The 20869-nt window shown below is 46.5% G+C and overlaps 1 protein-coding gene across 1 annotated transcript in view; it reads left to right on the forward strand.

Annotated features, from left to right (window-relative positions):
- The window catches only part of EEF1G (eukaryotic translation elongation factor 1 gamma), a gene marked incomplete at its 5' end in the record, with an annotated part of 807249 nt that extends 789327 nt beyond the window's left edge, over positions 1 to 17922 (forward strand). The window contains 1 exon segment of the mRNA XM_044075667.1: positions 17584 to 17922. Coding sequence (XP_043931602.1) covers positions 17584 to 17742 — 159 coding nt within the window.
- Between the last annotated feature and the right edge of the window lie 2947 nt (positions 17923 to 20869).

The raw sequence follows: 20869 nt of genomic DNA on the forward strand, positions 1-20869 counted from the left end.
ATGGGTTGTCCTGCCTCAGGCAGCCCTCGGTTGGCCGAATTCCAAAGTCTGGGTCCAGCGTCGGCTGGTGTCTCCTCCTCTCCGACGTCAGAACGGCTGGAGTATAAAGGCATCGGCCGACGCCATCTTCAGTCTTTCTTGCCGCGGTGCCCGAAGCAGAAGCAGTTCGCAAGTGCCGGTTGGTCAGCTCCTGTGTTTTCAGTACCGAAGTCATCTAAAAGCTAAGTACCCCGTTGGGGAACATTTTTTCTTGCCTCAGCTGATGTCAGAACAAATTGAGAAAGTTAATAATTGTTTGTCTTGTGGTAAACAAATACCTCATAAGGACTTCCATTCTCTTTGCCTGCCTTGCCTGGGCCCAGACCACGACGTCTCGGCCTGTGCCGCCTGTGCTTGCTTTAATAAGTGCACTCTCAGGCGCCGGGCAGAATTTGCTGAAGACTTTTTAGGTGATTCTTTTGCTTATATCATGCCGTCGGATCAACCGACAACTCAATCTTCCAAAAAACGTAAGGACCGGGACCGACATCCTCGGCCCGCGTCTTCCACCGATACTTCTCCAAAACCCTCCGCGAGTGCTTCGGCCCCTTCGGAAATGGTAATCCAACCGTTCCAGGCCGACGACACAGCGGTAACTCGTTCTTCGGTCTCTGAGTCCACTCCGGTTGTTGACTTCCCTCCAGAAACCGAGGTTCTGGATCTACCCGACACCATTCCTGCGGACAAGGTTACACCAGCATGTGGGGCAGCTAGGCCTCCTGTATCCATGTCCATCAAGGCCTTTGCACGTGCTAAGGCCGCCAGCCAGGCCAAGGCTCATCCTAAGCCTACTGCTCCGGCCCCTTCTGATAAACAGATCATGTCTCTTGCTGCAGATCTAATTTCCCTTATTAGGGGCTCTCAGCCCCATCCAGACAGAGGTTCTCAGCCGCCTGCAGAAAAAAGGCCCAGAACTGAGCAGGTCGACGACCTCTCTTCAGATGAAGCCTCTGGGGATTCTGAGCATTCTGATACCCAAGAAGAATCCTTCCAGGCCTATGAGGACTCTGATGCTGAGGAATCAATTCCCTCTGCCTCTCCTCCAGAGGATTTTTCGTTCGGTGAAGTCCTACACTCCATGAGGGAGCATTTTAAATGGCAGGGCCAGGAATTTTCTGACTCCAGGAAAAGGCTACGTACCTTCCTCAAACTTCCCCAGCACAGGCCTTTAGCTATCCCTCCAGTTATGGATGTCCTGGATGATGTTTTCTCCGACTCCAGTGCTAACCCTGATTCTCTCCCTCCTGTTCCCGTCAAGCCTGACGGATATTATAGGGTCCCTGACACACACAAGCATCTCTTTAAGGCCCATTCTGTGGATCTAGAAACAATTTTACAGGGCCCCAAGGGAGTAGCTACTTCCACTGCCAAGAATCCTCTGCCAGCGGATAAGGAAGCCAGATCCCTGGAGAGATGGGGTAAAAAAGCATGTTAAGTTGTCTATCTCGCCTTCATTCTTGCTGGATGGGTTCGGAGCCGACCTCGACTCCGACTCGGCCACTCTAAAAGCTCGAGAGTTGGTTCCACCGGCTCGAGGCTCCGCTTATATCCCACAATGCTAGGCGTGAGTTACCCCAGATCTCGTTTGCCGCTACAGCGATCGAGGTGTTGGTTTTTCTACCGGCTTGTTGGTAAGTGTATTTCTGTAAAAATTAGAATACTTAAACCCCTATATTTTTAAGTTTAACTACTTTTCCCTTAGTTTAGTGGATTTCTACCCCTGTTTTTCGGAAAATCCCATTTTTTTCCCACAAGAACTTAAAGTTCTCTCTCGGGCCTTCTGGCCTTTCCCCATTCCCTAGTGGTGTGTGTGTGTTACTCTTAATTAAAACTTTAGTTAATTGTTTTATTTTTGAGTTTTAAAATAAGATTAGTGTAATCGGTGTGTCTGACTGGGTGTGTGTGGTTACACTTTCTTGTCTAGGATGTCTAAAGACACAAAGGTCTCAGGCTTCAAGAAGTGTGATGCGTGCTGTCAGAAAATGTCTCTGACAGACGGTCACACTTCTTGTGTCTACTGCCTGGGGCCTTTGCACCTGCAGGACTCCTGTGCTGTATGCCACGGCTTCAGCCCCAGGGTCCTGCAGGAAAGAAAGAACAAGTTGATCCTAAGGGGTCTACTTAAGCCTGAGGATTCCCTTTCTGTCTCTGGGAAGCCCTCTAAGGCTTCTAGGTCCTCGGCTCCAGCTACTGAGCCGAGACCTAAAGCTACAAAACCTATGTCTGCATCGGCTCCGGCTGGAGCCGATGAGTCCCAGCTTCTGTGGTTCCCTCGGCTCCGGCTGGAGCCGAGGTAGTAGAAATTCCATTGTCGGCTCCGACCAGACCTTCGGAGCCGACATCTAGGAAGAGATCTAGGTCACCATCCCTTGGCTCCATTCATTCGGCTCCAGCATCTCCTCTGCTGTCTGAACGGAGCCATAAATCTCACTCCTCTAGGTCATCGAGGCTGTCGGATCATGACCTTCAGAGGGTAGTGAGTCGACTTCTTAAATCCGAGGCACTGGCCCAAATGCTTCAGAGCCCGACTCATCAGTTGATGCCTGCCCCTGTCCATCAATATGTTCCTCCTCCGACTCCGTTGAGCTCGGAGCCGGGGCGTTTCGGAACCGAGACTGTGGTAGCGTCGGAGCCGATACAGATGTCTTCGGCTCCGATTTCTTCTTTCGAAGAATCTCGGCGCCGAACTTCCCTCGTCGGCTCCGAGGGGGTGAGTGGCATCGGACCCTTGTCCGACCCCGCTCTTCCTCTCGGAGCTTCGGCGCTGGTGAGTTCGGCTCCGACATCGGCCTCGGAGCCATCACTGTCGGTGCCGAGGGAGGTTCTCAGCTTCTCGGAGCGGGGACCTCTGGCTTTGCCTGACAGGGGTGCGTTCGAGGTCATGCGGAGTGTGTTAGAGCCTGGCTCTACTCCACAGTCGGCTCCGTCTGCCCCTCCCTCTACGGTGCCTCAGGTCAAGTCGACTCACTCCCTCATCCCGGACCGCAGAGAGCCAGCTCCTCAGGAACCCCCTGTGGGGATTTCATCCTCTTCCGAGGCCTCTCCTGATTTGGCAGAAGAGCCCCCTCGGAAGAGGAAGTGTAAGAGGAAACACATTGACTCACCTGAGTCCATCACATCACATCTGACACAGATTTAGATGATTCTGAGGGTTCCCCCCGTTCCCCTTCTGAAGATGTCTCTTTTGCAGACATTCTCGAAATCCTCAAACAGAGGGGAAATTGGCCAGCCCTCAACCCTTCGGAGGATGAATCTGTATACCTTGAGGCGTTTGGCTCTCGTCCTTCCACCTCCTGGGTGTCTCCCCCCTTTGACCCCCTCATGCAGGTGGTAGCTAAAAAGGCATGGACGGCTCCTGATTCAGTGGACCCCACTCCCAGGAGACCCTCAAAATTCATACTTGGCACCAGCAGACAAACAGTTCTTGACAAAGGAGTCTCTGTGGATGCTATGGTGGTAGCTGCTGCCACTAAGAAGGAACTAGCTGATCCTTCAGTATCTGTCCATCCACCTAACAAGGAATCTAGGTCCATGGACAGGTACGGGAAGCGGATGTTCTCGTCAGCGACATTTGCTATCGTTAGCTGAACTACCTGTGCCATTTACTGTCTTCAAAGGGACTTGATTAAAGCGAGTGACATGTTGAAGGACCCTACAGCTGCGGGTTTTCAAGATAAGATGAACACTCAGCTGGCTACCCTGAACTCCATAGCCAACTCCTCCATGCGCCTCCTTTCTTATGCGGCTGATGGAGCGAGTAGGCGCAGGGACGGGTGTGGCCTTACGTAGGCATGCCTGGATGCGGCTATGCAATTTTGCGGACCCCTTCAAGCCGTCTTTCACTAATTCCCCGTTTGATGGATCATCTCTCTTTGGTCCTCAAGTGAAAGAAACCTTGACTAGGTGCGAGACTGATGGCAAGACTCTTTCTGCCGTCCAGTCCGTTTTCTAGTCCTTCTAGGCCATAACCCAAAGGCCAGAAAAGTGGGAAAATGTGGTCACGTAAACAATCTCAAGGGACTTAGACTGACGCACAAAGTCGTTTCCCGCCAGAGGCAGGCGGAATAACAATGGTAGGCGTAAGCCCTCGAGGCAGGGGCTCCAGAACCAGGGCAATCGAGAAGCCTTCTCTGATAAGCCCTTTCAGCATCCCTGAGGTGTTGCCCGACTGCCCACCTTCGGAGGCAGTCGGGGGAAGATTGTCACTGTACCCAGAAGCCTGGCTATCCCTGACTCAAGACAAATGGGTACAGTCAGTCATTTCCGAAGGCTATTCTATCCCCTTTCTTCGCATTCCGAGCCAATCAAAAAAATCCCTTCCAGATGTTCCACCCGCAAAAAGGGATCTAGCGGTTTTCGAAATTTCAAAGCTGCTTGCAAAAAGAGCAATTCAGCCAGTTCCAGCAGACCAGCAAGGATCCGGAATCTACTCAAGGTTCTTTTTAGTTCCAACGAAAACAGGGGACTGGAGACCAATTTTGGATCTCAGTATCTTGAACAGATCAGTCAAGAAAACAAGATTTCGGATGGTCACGCTGCAGTCCATCCTTCCCTATTGGGAAAAGGAAACTGGATGTGCTCTATAGACCTTCAGGATGCGTACTATCACATAAAATGAACAGACGCTCCAGAAGATTCCTCCGCTTCAGGCTGGGAACCAGTCATTTTCAATTCAGGGCCCTGCCCTTTGGTCTCACCACTGCCCCCCGGGTGTTTACCAAATGCATGGCAGTGGTAGCTTCTCACCTGAGGCGACAAGGATTCCAGGTGTTTCCATATTTGGACGACTGGCTCCTCATAGCTCCCACCAAGCATCTCCTTCTGATGGCCAGGGATTACACCTTTCGCATTTGTCAAAAGTTAGGCATTTCAATAAATTGCGAAAAGTCTGTTTTGTCGCCTTGTCGTACTATTACCTTCATAGGCGCAAATCTAGACACAGTAGACATGTCTGCGAGACTAACAGATCAGAGAATAACAGACATACACAAACTGGTCTCACTCCTTTTCAACAACAACAGAATCAAAGCCAGGTTAGTGCTGAAAGTGTTGGGAATTATGGCGGCGGCCGTACCTCTGCTTCCATTAGCCAGATTCCACATGCGAATCCTTCAATGGATGCTCTTTACACAATGGTCATACCAGCAACTTCCAATGTCCCACACCATTATGATCACGCAGGCGTGCAGAAATCATCTCATGTGGTGGATGTCTTCCCCTCAGCTCTTGTTGGGAAGACCCTTTGTTCCACCCCCTCCAGTTGCTACTCTGACAACGGACGCCTCCCTGATCGGGTGGGGGGGGGGCATTATCAGGGCAGGACGGTCCAGGGCACATGGCAACCAAATGAATGCCACTTGCACATAAATGTTCTGGAGATGAGAGCAGTGCTTTTAGCGTTGCAAGCCCTTCAAGACTCTCTTCCCTTGGGAACGATTGCAATCCAGACAGACAATATGTAGTGTGGTACATCAACAAACAAGGCGGAACCAGGTCCTACCCCCTGTGTCAAGAAGCACTCAGATTGTGGCAATGGGCGATTTCTTCTCAGCGGTTTCTGATAGCAACGCACATCCCCGGGAAGTCCAATCAAATCGCGGACAAGTTGAGCAGAGCTATCCTCATGCCTCACGAATGGTCTCTGAAAGACTCTGTTGTGAGAGAAATTTTCCTCAAGTGGGGTCAGCCTTGCTGCGATCTTTTTGCTACTCCCCAAAACAGCAAGTGCAGAGATTATTTCACTCTATTCCCTTTACCAGGCCAACCCAGCAGAGACGCTGTAGTCCAAGTTTGGCCCCGGGGACTTCTGTATGCATTTCCTCCCTTCCCACTAATCTCTCAAGTGATACAGAAAGCTATCGCTCAGAAGGCCTCATTGATCCTCATTGCTCCTTACTGGCCTCGACAGGTGTGGTTCCCCTTTCTACATCAATTTCTATTGGGCCGACCTTGGCATCTGGACCTAGTTCCACTTCTTTTGATCCATCAGTCGGGTCAGTTACATCGCCCTCCCCTCTCTGAACCTCACTGCTTGGTTCCTCCAGTTCCAACCTTAGCCAGGCTTCCTCAATTATCTCACTCCGTTCGAGCTATTTTGATAGCTTCCCATAAATCTTCCACTCGGAAGATTTATTTGAGTAAGTGGAAACGCTTCACATATTGGGCTCAAGGAAGGGACATAGATCCTTTCACTGCTTCCATCCAAATAGTCCTTGATTTTCTAGCTGAACTCTTCCATGCAGGTTCATCTCCCTCTACTCTTAAAGTTCAATTGGCAGCTAGTTCTAATTTTCATGTGGGTATTTCTGAGTCTGCCTTAATGTCCCACAAGCTTTGCAAAGCCTTTTTGAAAGGAGTTTTTCTTCTCAGACCTCCTATAAGAAATCCTCCTTCTCCTTGGGACCTAAATTTAGTTCTTACTTTGATTCTTCCCCCTTTCGAACCTGCAGCCTCCTGTTCTTTAAAATTGCTATCATGGAAGACTCTCTTTCTGGTAGCTATTACTCCAGCTAGAAGAGTTTCAGAACTTCAAGCACTCAGCTGTCGACCTCCTTATCTATTGTTTCATAAGGACAGGGTATCCTTACGAACGAACCCGTCCTTTTTGCCTAAGGTAGTCTCGACGTCAAATCTAAATCAAAGCATTGACCTCCCTGTCTTTTTTTCCAGAATATTCCAACAGGTCTGAACAAAAATTACACTGGCTAGATGTTCATCGTCAGTTGAGGTACTATTTGGATAGAACAAAACAATTCAGAAAATCTGACCAGCTGTTTGTCTCCTATGCAGAAGGCAGAAAGGGACTTTCAGTTTCAAAGGTATCATTATCTAGATGGCTAACATCTCTGATTTCCCTTGTATATGAAATTAGACACCAAAAGCTGCCTAATAAACCTAAGGCCCATTCCACCAGAGCTTTGGCTACTTCTTTAGCCTTCCAAGACAGACTGCCTATTGACACCATTTGTGCAGCAGCTACTTGGGCTACTCCTCACACTTTCATTTCTCATTATAAGTTGGATTTAGCTTCTAGGCATAGAGCTAACTTTGGTTCCACTGTTCTCAGGAGTCTGTTCCGTTAGGCCACCCGGGACAAGGTGCTAGGGACGGTCCCATCCAGCAAGAATGAAGCGAGATAGACAACTTAACATATAGAAGTTATGTTCTTACCATAACGTTCCATGTTAGTTGTCTTCTTCGCCTTCTTCTTAAGGCCCCACCTCCTGCCCCTGGCCTGGACAGACCTAGAGGAGTTGTGATTGTGACCTCTCTTTCTAACACCTCTTTTATTAGGCATATGCTGTTGTGCATATTTCCTGGATGAGGATATAGGTCACCCTTCTTTCTCCCTGGTTAGAGGTGGACTTTGTTTATAGTCATTCTCATACTATTATAAGCTGGGGTTAGCTTACAAACGAGATCTGAGGTAACTCACGCCTAGCATTGTGGGATATAAGGGGAGCCTCGAGCCAGTGGAACCAACTCTCGAGCTTTTAGAGTGGCCGAGTCGGAGCCGAGGTCGGCTCCGAACCCATCCAGCAAGAAGGCGAGAAGACGACAACTAACATGGAACGTTATGGTAAGAACATAACTTCTATTTATACCTCCACCACCCTGGCTATGAGGTCACTTAACTGCCTTTTTCATATGTTTCAGTACCAGGATTTTTTACTGGATGACTTGCAGAAAAAGCTAGCCTCCCCTGAGTCTACTGATTTTAAGGCATTGCAGGATCTAGTACATAACACTCAGCAGGTTAACAATCATTTTCTTCAGTGTGGATGTTCTTCATCTCACATTGCTGCAGTCCTAACACTTGGGTAGTCCGCTGTCCCAGTCGGCCCAAATACCAAAGTATAAGGCTGTCATCGGTCAAGGCGCATTTGTCTGACATCAGGACGTCAGGGTACAAATGCGCATGACCGACGTCATTTCCTCAGTCTTTTTTGCCGCATGGTCCGATGCAGAAGCAGTATTGCGAGTGCAGGTTGGCGTTCTGAAATTTTCTGAAGTCGGAGTTTCAGACCGAATCAAAGTTGGCTAAGTACCCCGTTGGGGAATATTTTGTTTTTTTCTTGCCTCAGTATTTAACCGGATGTCAGAAAAAGTGAATAACTGTATTTCTTGTGGGAAACAGATACCTCATAGAGATTACCATACCTTGTGTATACCTTGCTTAGGGCCTGAGCACGACGTTGTTGGCTGTCGCTCTTGTGCTAGATTTAACAAACGCACTATTAAGAGAAGGTTAGATTGTGCCAGGTTAGTTTTGGGAAGCGTTGTAATTACAACATGCCGTCGGATGCTCCGGCGCCCTTTAATCTAAAAAGCGCAAGGACAAAGCAGCGAAGCCTAGGGTGGAAGAACCGTCTGTCCCGGACGTCGGTTCTTTAGAGGGCTCGGTGGAGCCGGTGGTTCTACCAGAAGTTCCTTTGGATTCTCAGGGAGAGACTTTACTGTTACAAGATGTGTCCTCTCAGGAGGTAGGCCAGGCTGAAGGGGCTTCTCAGGTAGCTGTTCTCCCTCCCTTCCTAAGGTGGTTAGGCCCTCCCTTCTGTTTCCAAGGCTTCTTCTAGAGGCAGGCCAGGGTTAACTTCAGTGGGGTCTCCCTAGTTCTTCAGGGTCTCTGCCTAAGAAACATATGCTTAAAATGGCAGAAGATTTGATTACTATGATTAGAGGTTCTATGCCCCTGATAAGAGGCCTAGGGTGGAACCTGAGCTTGAGAGTTTTGAGCAGTGTTCGAGGCTTCTGAGTCTTGACTGAAGACTTGCAGGAGTATCCTCCTTATTCTGATTCTGATGTAGATGACTCTACACCTTCGGCTTCTCCTCCTGAGGATTTTTCTTTTCAGAGACTCTTCATTCCATGAGGGAGCATTTTAAATGGGAAGGTCAAGATTTCTCTGATTCCAGGAAAAGGCTTAGGGAATTTTTGTTTCTACCCCAGCATAGGCCTTTAGCTATACCTCCTGTTCTGGATGTGGTAGGGGATGTTTTTGCAGAGGCTTCCCTGAACCCTGATTCTTTGCCTCCTGCCCCAGTTAAACCGGATAGGTATTATAGGGTGCCTGAAGCTCATAAGTATCTTTTAAGAGTCCTAGGGCAGACCCAGAAACTGTTTCTCAGGGCCCTAAAGGTGTTAAGGCTTCTGTTGTTAAAAATCCTGTTCCTTCTGATAAAGAGGCAAGGGCTTTGGATAGATGGGGAAAGAAGGTGTATACTTCTTCCACTTTAGCCATGAGGGCTTTGAATTGCCAGTTTCACATGTTGAAATACCAAAATTATCTCCTTTCACAATTGAAGTCTAAGGTAGATGCTCTGGCGGAAGGTATTGAGTGTAAAGAGTTGCAGGATTTAGTTCATGTTTCTGAACAGGTGGGTAAGCATTCCTTGCAATGTGGTTTTGATGCTGTACAGGCCTCTTGAGGGGGGCAGCCACTGGTTCTGTTCTTCGCAGGCACGCCTGGCTGAGGGATCAGAATTTAGCTGAACATGTAAAGACAAGGATTTTAGATGCTCCTTTACAATCTGATGTGTTATTTGGTGCGCCTGTGGAAGCAGTTTTAAAGAAAATGGAGGACAAGGCTAAGTCTATGCAGACTGTTAAAGATTTTTGCAGGTTCAGCCTCCAAAGTTTAGTAGAAATTGGCCTACTAAGGGGTGGACTTATCCTTCTTATGATTCTCAGTCTAGGGGTAGATCTAGACGTGGTAGGGGCAGAGCTCAAGGTTCTTTTAGGCCTAGAACAGGCAGTTCGCCTGCCCAGTCTTCTGGTGAGGGCAGGGGTCAGTCCTTTCGTAAGCAGACCCAATGACTTGCCTTTTCAGCTGCCAGAGCCTTCTCGTCTGGCAGCACCTTTGGGAGGAAGGCTGGCACTTTTCAAAGAAAATTGGAGTGTTATTACCCAAGACAGATGGGTATTGGATATCGTTCACCACGGTTACAGGTTTTATTTCCATACCTTGCCTCCTTTCAAAGGCATGCCAGACATTTCTCCTATACAAAGAAAAGAGGCTCACAAGCAAATTTCTCTGTTACTCCAGATAGGGGCCATTCAGCCGGTTCCTGTGCCAGAAAGGGGCCTAGGATTTTATTCTCGCCTGTTCCTAGTACCAAAAAAGGGGAACACGTGGAGACCAATTTTGGATTTGTCTATCCTCAACACTTATCTGGACATTCCCAAGTTCAAAATGTTGACGTTACAACAGCTTTTACCTCTGCTGGGCAAAGATCACTTTATGGTAACTTTAGATCTCAAGGAGGCTTACCTTCATGTGCCTATCAGACTCAGTTGCAGGAAGTATCTGCATTTCCGAGCTGGAAATTCCCATTGTCAGTTCTCTGCATTGCCCTTTGGCTTATCTACTGCGCCCAGAGTATTCACAAAAGTTCTGGCTCCAGTTGTAGCTTTCTTCAGGCTAAAAGGAATACAAATCTATCCTTACTTGGACGACTGTCTGATTCTGGCTCAAGAAAAGGACGAGCTCCTTCAGCATCTGGAATATGTGATAGCAGTGCTAAGATGCCTGGGGTATTCTGTGAACGAAATAAAGTCCAGTCTAGTACCCTCTCAAGACATGTGCTTTCTGGGTGTGAGACTGAATACAGCAGCCCAGATGGCATTTTTAACCCCGGACAAACAAAAGAATCTTTCCCTTTACTTCCATCAACTATCTCTTCAGTCCGGGCTGACTGCAAGGACAGTCCTTCAAGCCTTAGGGTTCATGGCATCTTGTATTCTGGTGCTTCCCAATGCCAAACTGCATATGAGGAAGCTGCAATGGTATCTAAAAAATGTATGGACACAGCACTGCCAGGATTTGGACACTGTCATTCCAATAATACCTTGCATTCAAAAGGAATTTTTGTGGTGGGCTCAGGAATGTCACCTAAACAAGGGACTCTCTGTGAACCCGGCCAGAGGCGAGTCAGATTCTAACGACAGATGCCTCAGACATAGCTTGGGGAGCTCATCTGAATGGAAAGTGGATACAAGACAAGTGGCCTGCCAGACTACAGCATCTACATATCAACATGAAGGAGATGTTAGCAGTCCAGTTTGCATTAATGGCTTTCAAGGAGTTACTTCTTCCAGGGCAGGTGTTGATTCTAACAGACAACACAACTGTCATGTGGTACATCAACAAGCAAGGGGGAACACATTCTTATCCTCTATGCAGGCAAGCAATGATTTTGTGGGAGACTGCTCAGCTTGCAGCTAAATCTTCAGGCAAGGTTTCTGCCAGGAGCACAGAACTCCTTAGCAGATGTGTTAAGCAGGCAAATCATGGATCCCCACGAGTGGAAACTGGATCTTCATGTATTTCAAAATTGACAGTGTCATGGGGAACTCCAGACATAGATCTGTTCGCTTCTCCACTAAACCACCAGCTGCCAAAGTTTTGCACGAAAAGGTTTCATCACACAGCTTGGAAAGTGGATGCTCTTTCGTTCAGTTGGGAAAATCTTCATGTGTATGCCTTTCCACCTCTGCCTCTCCTCCCAAAGGTACTCCTAAAGGTCAGACAAGACAAGCCAAGGATGATTTTGATAGCTCCAGATTGGCCTCGGCAACACTGCTACCCATTACTGAGGAATCTGGTAAGGAAGCCTCCATGGCCTTTACCTTTAATTCCACACCTTTTGTCTCAGAGGGACGGTCATCTACTCAATGTCAAGCTTCACTCTCTTCATCTAACAGCCTGGCATATTCTGTTTTGAACCACAGCAGGTCTCAACTTCCTCAAGTTTTGAATGTGATTATGGAAGCCAGAAGACCTAGTACACGTAAAGTGTATGCAGAAAAATGGAAGAGATTTTTATTTTGGAGTGCAGCAAAGGATTTGGATGTTTCTGAGCCTAATTTGAGTGTGGCTCTTCAATATCTTACTGAGTTATTGGACAAAGGTTTGTCTTTCTCTTCCATTAAGATTCATGCTGCAGCAATTTCAGCTCACTATGATTGTGACCCACCATTGTTTTCTCATCCTTTGTTCAAGCAATTTCTTAGAGGGGCAAAGAATATAAGACCCCCAATAGAGCTCCTACTCCTGCTTGGGACCTCAATTTTGTGTTGGAGAAACTTACTCTACAACCTTTTGAGCCTGCGGCTACTGCTGAATTGAAATACTTGTCGTGGAAGACTGCTTTTTTGTTGGCCATTACTTCTGCAAGAAGGGTTTCTGAATTGCAGGCCCTTATGGCGGTTGAGCCTTTTTTGATTTTTCATAAGGATAGGGTATCATTACGTGCTAATCCTTCATTTATGCCTAAGGTGGTTTCTAGTGTGGCTTTAAACCAAACTATTCATTTGCCTACTTTTTATGCAGATCCCCAAAATAGGGGGGGACAAGATTTTGCACACTTTAGATGTACACAGGCAGTTGCGTTATTATTTAAGCAGGACTAGGGATTTTAGGCAGTCTCAGCAGTTGTTTGTTTCTTTTGCTTTGAGTTCTCAGGGCAAGCCTGTGTCAAAACAAACTATATCTAAGTGGATTGGGTTTTGCATTGCATTCTCTTACTCCCATCATGGCAAGGAGATTCCAGCTGGGATTAGGCCTCATTCCACTAGGGCTACTGCCACTTCAACAGCATTTCTAAGGGGTGGCAACTAAGGATATTTTGGAGGCAGCTACTTGGAGTTCAGTGCATACTTTCTCCAAGCATTACCACCTTCCTCTCTATTCTAAATCCAGGGCTGGTTTTGCCACTGCTGTGTTGCAGGGCATTTTGGCAGCTCCTGCTTCATTATAGTTTAGCCATCCTCCCTTACCTCTGCTTTGGGATTCTACCCAAGTGTTAGGACTGCAGCAATGTGAGATGAAGAACATAGTACAGTTTTGTACCTACCATAAATGTAGATGTTCGAAGATCCACATTGCTGCAGTCCAATTTACCCTCCCTCCTTCCCCTCTGTGTTTAGGGGTGGTTGTGTGGGTGGGGTTCTATTTTTGTAAATTTGTATATTTTGTACATATATTAGGTACAGGAGTGTTTGGTGTTTTTTGGTTTTGGCCTTATCTTTTTAGGGTCTTCTGACATCTGGGGCAAGAAGACTGAGGATATGACGTCGGTCATGCGCATTTGTACCCTGACGTCCTGATGTCAGACAAATGCGCCTTGACCGACTTCAGCCTTATACTTTGGTATTTGGGCCGACTGGGACAGCTGACTACCCAAGTGTTAGGACTGCAGCAATGTGGATCTTCGAACATCTACATTTATGGTAGGTACAAAACTGTACTTTATGATGCATTGGAGGCTTCATGTAGGGCAGCAATGACTGGGGCTGTGATACGTAGACATGCTTTGTTAAAAGAACAGCCACTGCCAGACCATGTTAAAGTAAAGTTTCTTGATGCACCTTTAGAAAAACAGAAGCTTTTTTGTGCTAATGCACAAGATGTGTTGAAGTCCATCGAGGAAAAAGCTAAATCAGTACAGTCAAAGATTTCCTCCAGGTTCAGCCTCCCAGATTCAGCAGGAATTGGCCTTCGAAGAATTGGTCCTTTCCAGACTCTGACAAGTTTCAAAGGGGAAAAAACAGGCGTGGCCGAGGTAGAGGGCAATACCGAGGCTCCTACAGGGGCCGCCAGTGGCAACCACCAAATCAAAGAAGTGACACAGGCAGCCCAGCTGCACCACAAGTACAACCACAATGACTTGATTTTCATACCGCCTACAAAGGCTCAAAGAGAAGCACCCTTGAGCGGAAAATTATCCTTATTCTCAAAAAAACTGGCATACTTTAACCAAGGACAACTGGATTCTGGATTTAATAGACAAAGGTTACAGATTCCACTTCCATACTTTACCAATATGACAAGGCATGCCAAACTTGCCACATCATCAAAGGGCAGAGGCACTCATTCAAGTTTCAAAGCTGTTAAACGTAAACGCAATAGAAAAGGTTCCTCCACAGGGACAAGGCCAGGGATTTTATTCAAGACTGTTCCTTGTTCCAAGAAAGGAAAACAAATGGAGGCCTATACTGGACTTGTCTACTCTAAATACTTATCTCATTGTGCCAAAATTCAAAATGCTGACGTTGCAGCAACTCCTTCCCATGCTGGGCAAGGGGTCTTGGCTGGTCACTCTGGACCTCACGGAGGCATACCTGCATGTCCCAATCAGACAAAGCTGCAGAAGATACCTCAGATTTATTGCAGGGGCAGAGCATTATCAGTTCTCAGCATTGCCGTTTGGCTTATCTACTGTGCCCAGAGTGTTCACGAAATGCCTGGCATCAGTAGTGGCACACTGCAGACTCCAGGGGATTCAAATATACCCCTACCTGGACGACTGCCTCATACAAGCAGACAACAAACAAGCCTTGATTGCAAACTTGGACTATGTCATTCAATTACTACAGGCCTTGGGATTACACGGTCAACATTCAGAAATCAAGACTCTGGCCATCCCAACAAATTATTTTCCTAGGAGCCAAGCTGGACACAAACACACAAATGGCTTATCTCACAGAGGAAAAACAACAGCAGTTGCCAGAATACTTCAAAGGCCTAGCAAAGTTCTCCCAGCTGACTGCAAGGAAAATCCTGCAGGCCCTGGGGTTCATGGCATCTTGCATACTTCTGATACCTTTGGCAAGACTTCATATGAGAAAGCTGCAATGGTATTTAAAAAACTTATGGTCCCAACACAGCCAAAGCCTAGAGGACGTAATCCCACTCATCCCATGTCTACAAAGAGAATTTTTGTGGTGGGCTCAAGCGAGTCAGTTAAACAAAGGCATGTCTTTCAACAAACCTCAAGCAGTTCAAATGATTACAAAAGACGCCTCAGACCATGGATGGGGGGCACACATGGAAGGCAGATGCATTCAAGGTCAATGGACACCAAGGGGAAAGGCATTTGCACATAAACCAAAAAGAGATGTTGGCAGTGATACATGCAATCGAGAATTTCGAAAAATCACTTCAACAAGGGCATTTGTTAATAAGGACAGACAACACTACTGTGATGTGGTATATAAACAAGCAGGGAGGCACTCATTCTTATCCCCTCTGCAGACTAACAATGATTCTCTGGGAAAAATCCCTAAGTATGAAGATACATTTGCAATCCCAGTTTGTGCCAGGCAAGGACAATGTTCTGGCGGACAAGCTGAGCAGGAATTTCTTGGATCCACACGAATGGATGCTGCACCCTCACATTTTCTCACAAATAACAAGGACATGGGGAAGACCGGACATAGATCTCTCTGCTTCTCACATGAATCATCACCTGGAAAAGTTCTGCATAAGGACCCACCATCCTCTAGCCTGGAAAATGGATGCTCTCTCCTTCAGCTGGAATTCCCTAGCAATTTATGCATTCCCTCCTCTACCACTGCTGACCAAGGTGATACTGAAGATCAAAGCAGAACCAACAGGCATTTTGATAGCTCCAGACTGGCCAAGGCAGCACTGGTACCCATTGCTGTTGAGCATAACTCTGACCAAGCCGTGGCCTCTGCCCCTAGTGCCTCTGCTTCTAACAGCACAATTACAGGACTGTTCATCAAAACCTGAAAACATTGCATCTGACAGCCTGGAGGTTACCATAACTCCTTCCAATATCTCTCTTTCCAAAAAAGTTCAAGAGATCTTACTGGAAGCACGCAGACCTTCCACCAGAAAAACCTATTCAGCCAAGTGGAAGAGATTCATCATCTGGAATGCTAACAGGGGTCAGGATACATCAGTCTTGAGTATACCTCAGATATTGGAATACTTGGCAGAAATGTTTCATACTGGGGTCTCATATTCTTCCATAAAGATTCATGCATCAGCAATCTCAGCAAAATACAATTGTGATCCACCTGTGTTTTCTCATCCTTTGCTAAGACTGTTCCTAAGAGGGATAAAGAATATCAAACCCCCCAGGAAACCGCCAGTACCTGCATGGGACCTCAATTTCGTCTTGGAAAAATTAACTCTTCCTCCCTTTGAACCAGCAGCAACTTCTGAAATGCAATTTCTCTCATGGAAAACGTTTTTTCTATTGGCCGTCACATCAGCAAGAAGAGTTTCGGAGATACAGGCTCTCATGGCAGTACCTCCTTTTCTCATTTTTCATCAGGACAGAGTCTCTCTAAGAACCAATCCTTCATTCATGCCAAAAGTAATTTCCAGGGTGGCTCTAAATCAGGCCATTCACCTGCCTACCTTCCCCAATCCTCAATACAGGGGGGGAAGCACTATTGCATACTTTGGTCATACCCAGACAACTACGCTACTACTTGGACAGAACTAAGGCCACCAGAAAGTCTGACCAACTGTTTGTAGCCTATGCTGCTGGAGTACAAGGAAAAGCAATCTCCAAACAATTTCCAAATGGATTGGACACTGCATCAGATTCTGCTATTCTTTTCATGGAAAAGGTGTGCCAGCCAATATTAGGCCACACTCCACAAGAGCTACAGCCACATCCACAGCTTTCCTAAGAGGAGTGGCTACAAAGGACATTCTAGAGGCTGCTACATGGAGCTCCGTGCATACATTTACCAAGCACTACAACCTGCCTTTATACTCCAGATCCCAAGCAGGCTTTGCTTCGGCAGTCCTGCAGGGCATTTTAGCTACACCATCACTTCCTTAGTTCCAACCACCCCCAGCTTGGCTATGGTATTCAACCCATATGTTATGACTGCAGTTGCATTCTTGAAGGACATAGTACAGTTTTGTATCTACCATAAATGTAGATGTCCGATAGATATGCAACTGCAGTTGGATTTTCCCACCCTCCTACCCCTCTGCAACCTTCTTTTTTGGGTCCACTACCCCTTTTCCTATTAGCTGGGGGTACCTCCTATGGTGTATCTGTTTATTACTGTTGTGCATGTCTGGAATTGTTTATCCATTCACCAAATTTAGCCTTCCTAGGAGGGCACCTGGCATCTGGGGCAAGAAACGCTGAAGAAGATGGCGTCGGCCGATGCCTTTATACTCCAGCCGTTCTGACGGAGAGGAGGCGACACCAGCCGACGCCGGACCCAGACTTAGGAATTCGGCCGACCGAGGGCTGCCTGAGGCAGGACAAACCCATATGTTATGACTGCAGTTGCGTATCTATTGGACATCTACATTTATGGTAGGTACAAAACTGTACTTTGTACACCCTTTTTGAAGTGGTGATTTAAGGCAGTTCTCCAGTTTTGAGTATGACTTGTATTCTCGATAGCTTTAGGGTGTCTCTCATATACAGCATCATAAATGGTGCGTCTATCTGGACATGTCTACATGGTACAAGGCAAACTACTTTTGTTGGACCCTCTTTAATTTCCATTTCTTGTTTTGTACAATTCTAATGTATAATGAATAGGTTGCATCCCAGGTGAATGTACCATCCTGCTGGTGGATTTCAAGAACTTTCAAAAGCTTAAGGTTTGTCTGCTTGCTATGTACACGTTATAATTGTTTAGACAGATGGTGGTTTTAATGCATTTCATCTGCTGTACTTGTCATTTTGTAATCTAGAGTGTAGTGCTGAAATGCAAGGTAATTCTGAAGCACTCATACTATTTTTTTTTATTTTTAAGCTAAGTGAAGACTGGCAGATTGACTATGAATCCTACAGCTGGCGCAAACTGGATCCAGACAGTGAAGAGTGCAAGACACTAGTGAAAGAATATTTCACGTGGGAAGGTGAATTCAAACAAGTTGGCAAACCTTTTAACCAAGGAAAAATCTTCAAATAGACATGACATCAACTGCCGGCAGGCCTATCTGAGGGTCAAGGCTTTTGGAAGCATGAACTTGGCATTGCTATCTAAAGACCTTTCACTGTACAGGCATTGCATTCTTGGGCATTTATGAACTGTTCATGACAAGACCGCTACATGTGAACTTGCTCAAGCTAATAAAAGCGTGAAAATAAACATGCGTTAGGTCAATGATGTGTCCTTGATCAGTGCCTATTTTTGCTTTTATTTATAGAAAGTATTGAACTAAATGTAGCACATTGTAGAAGGTTGCACGTTAAGGGTGTTGCAGGTGTAAAATGCACAGCATGATCTTGTAATTTTTCTGGTTTGAGAGGTATCTTAAGTTGTATATGGCAGGAAGGGTATCCCTGGGAGATGAATGCATTACTTGGTTTAAGAGATGAATGCATTACTTGGTTTAAGATGGTGGTGTCGAGGAGGTTATTGGCCTGAGGAAGCAGTTATGCGCATAGATGGTATGTTCTGGGTGGGATCTGCAGCCCCCCCCCCCCCGATGTTCATTGTGTTTCACTGTTGCAGTCATTACAATTGGGTTATCCTGCTGGCAGGCTACCCGCAGTCAGCCTGAATTCCAAAGTCTTGGTCCGGCGGCTGTTGCTGTCACTCTTCCCTGACATCAGCACCCCAGGGGTATAAAAGATGCAGCCGACACCATTTTCTTCAGTCTTTCTTGCCGCGTGGTGCCCGAAGCAAAAGCAGTTTGTCGGTCGGCCGACTCCTGAGATTTTCGTGTTCGAATTTCAGATCCGAAGTCTTCATTAAAAGCTAAGTACCCCATTGGGGAAACTTTTTTTTTTTTCTTGCTCCAGACCGATGTCAGAAAAAGTTAATTGTATTTCTTGTGGGAAGCAAATACCTCATAAGGACTTTAATTCCTACTGTATTCCTTGCCTAGGCCCTGACCACAACGTTGCTAATTGTCGGTTCTGTGCTAGATTTAACCAACTCACTAAAGTGTTGGTACTATTTTGCATTTCACTATTTTGGCAGAAGATTTAATTACACGATGTCTTATAGCCATCAGACTACCGAAATTCACAAGAAACGCAAAGAAGAGGACAGGCATCAGAGGTCCAAAACTGACTAGACTTCTTCTAAGTCAGTCTCAGGTTCTCAGTGAGGCGCTTTTGCAGCCCCTGACACCCGCTACTTTAGAGCCGCAGGCCGCTACCGACTCCCATGTGGAGCTGACTAGGCTGCTGAATACTCAAGGTATTAGTACCTCGGAAACTATTCCCTCAGATGGGTCCTGAGCCGCTGAGCAGGCATCGGCTTCTGAGGGTGTTTTCACGCCTACACAGTTATATGTAAAAACGATTTCAGCTTCAAAGGCAAAGACTAAAGCACCTTTAAAGACAAAGAAACAAGTACAACAGCCACATGGACAGGCCTCCATGCCTAAAAAAACAGATGCTCAAAATGGCCGAAGACCTAATTACTTTGATCAGGGGTTCCCATCCCCCTCCTTATAAGAGGCCTAGGCAAGAGACAGAATATGAATCTTCAGATCAGGTTTCCATTTCTTCTGATTCCTCTTCTGATCAGGAATACTCTCTTCCTCCCTATGAGGATTCTGATGCTGCAGAATCTATTCCTTCAGCCTCTCCTGAGTATTATTTTTTGGGGGAAACTCTGCATACCATGAGGGAGCATGTCCACTGGGAGAGCCAAGATTATTCATAATCTAAGAAAAGGCTCAGACTTTTACTACCTCAGCACAGGCCCCTTGTTTTTCCTCCTGTGTTAGACATTGTAGATGTTTTTTCAGAGCCCAGTCTGATTCCTGACTCCTTGCCTCCAGCTCTTGTTAAGCCCGACCGATATTACAGGGTTCCTGATTCACATAAATTTATTTTTAAAAACCCTGCTGCTGACCCAGAAACTCTCTCTCTCAGGGTCCCAAAGGGGTCAAGGCTTCTACTGCAGAAAACCTTACCCCCTCTGACAGGGATTCTAGGGCACTGGACAGATGGGGAAAAAGGTTTACTCTTCTGCACCCCTGGATATAAGGGCTTTAAATTGTCAATTTCATATGCATATATTATGTCACTGCTTAAGCAGAAAATGTTGATAAATTCTGAATGTGCAGAAAACAAAGAAATGCAGGATTTATTGCATGCAGCTGGAAAGCATACTTTCAATGTGGTTTTGATTCTCTAGAAGCCTCCTGCAGGGCCACGGTTACGGGTTCTGTCATCAGGAGGCATGCTTGGTTAAAGGAACAGAATTTGCCTGATCATGGTAAAGCAAAATTATTAGATGCTCCATTACAGCATGCTAACTTTGGTGTTAAAGCAGAGGAGGTGTTGAAAATGGAGGACAAAGCAAAATCTATGCAAACAGTCAAGGGTTTCTTACAGGGACAGCCTCCAAGATTTTGCAGACACTGGCCTACAAAAAATTGGTCCTTTCCAGTGTCAGGCCACAAAGGGGCAGATACAGATGCCCTAGAGGCAGATCCCAGTCCCAAGGCACATGCAGGTCTAAACAATGGGGTGCTTCTACCTCCAAAAGCGGAGAAGACAAATTACAGCCATACAGGAAACGGTCCCAATGACTTCCCCCTGCCTACGCCAAACACTTATCTTCTGGCAGCACCATTGGGGGGGGGAAACTTAACACTTTTTCATCAAAATTGTCGCATGACAACCCAGGACAAATGTGTCTTGAACATAGTGTCACAAGGCTACAAGTTTCGCTTTCATACCCTGCCAAGGGCACACTGTTTGCCAGACCTGCCAAAAAATCAATGGGCAGAGGCATAAAAGCAAGTTTCATCCCTCATGGACATGAGGGCCATTCAGCAAGTACCAGAGCAAGAGCAGGGGCAAGGATTTTACTCTACTGTTCTTGGTGCCCAGAAAGGACAAAGCCTGGAGACCAATACTGGACCTGTCCATTCTAAACATATCTGATTATTCAAAATGATGACTCTGCAGCAGTTTCTGCCTATGCTGGGCAAGAAGGCTTGGCTTGTGACTTTAGACCTAAGAGGCATACCTGCATGTCCCAATCAATCATGCAGAAGATACCTCAGATTCATAGCTGGCTCAATGCACTACCAATTCTCTGCACTGCCCTTTGGCATATCTACTGCGCC

This window comes from Protopterus annectens, chromosome 6.part1, assembly GCF_019279795.1.
Source record: "Protopterus annectens isolate FY-2018-M chromosome 6.part1, PAN1.0, whole genome shotgun sequence".
Classification (NCBI taxonomy): Eukaryota; Metazoa; Chordata; order Ceratodontiformes; family Protopteridae; genus Protopterus; species Protopterus annectens.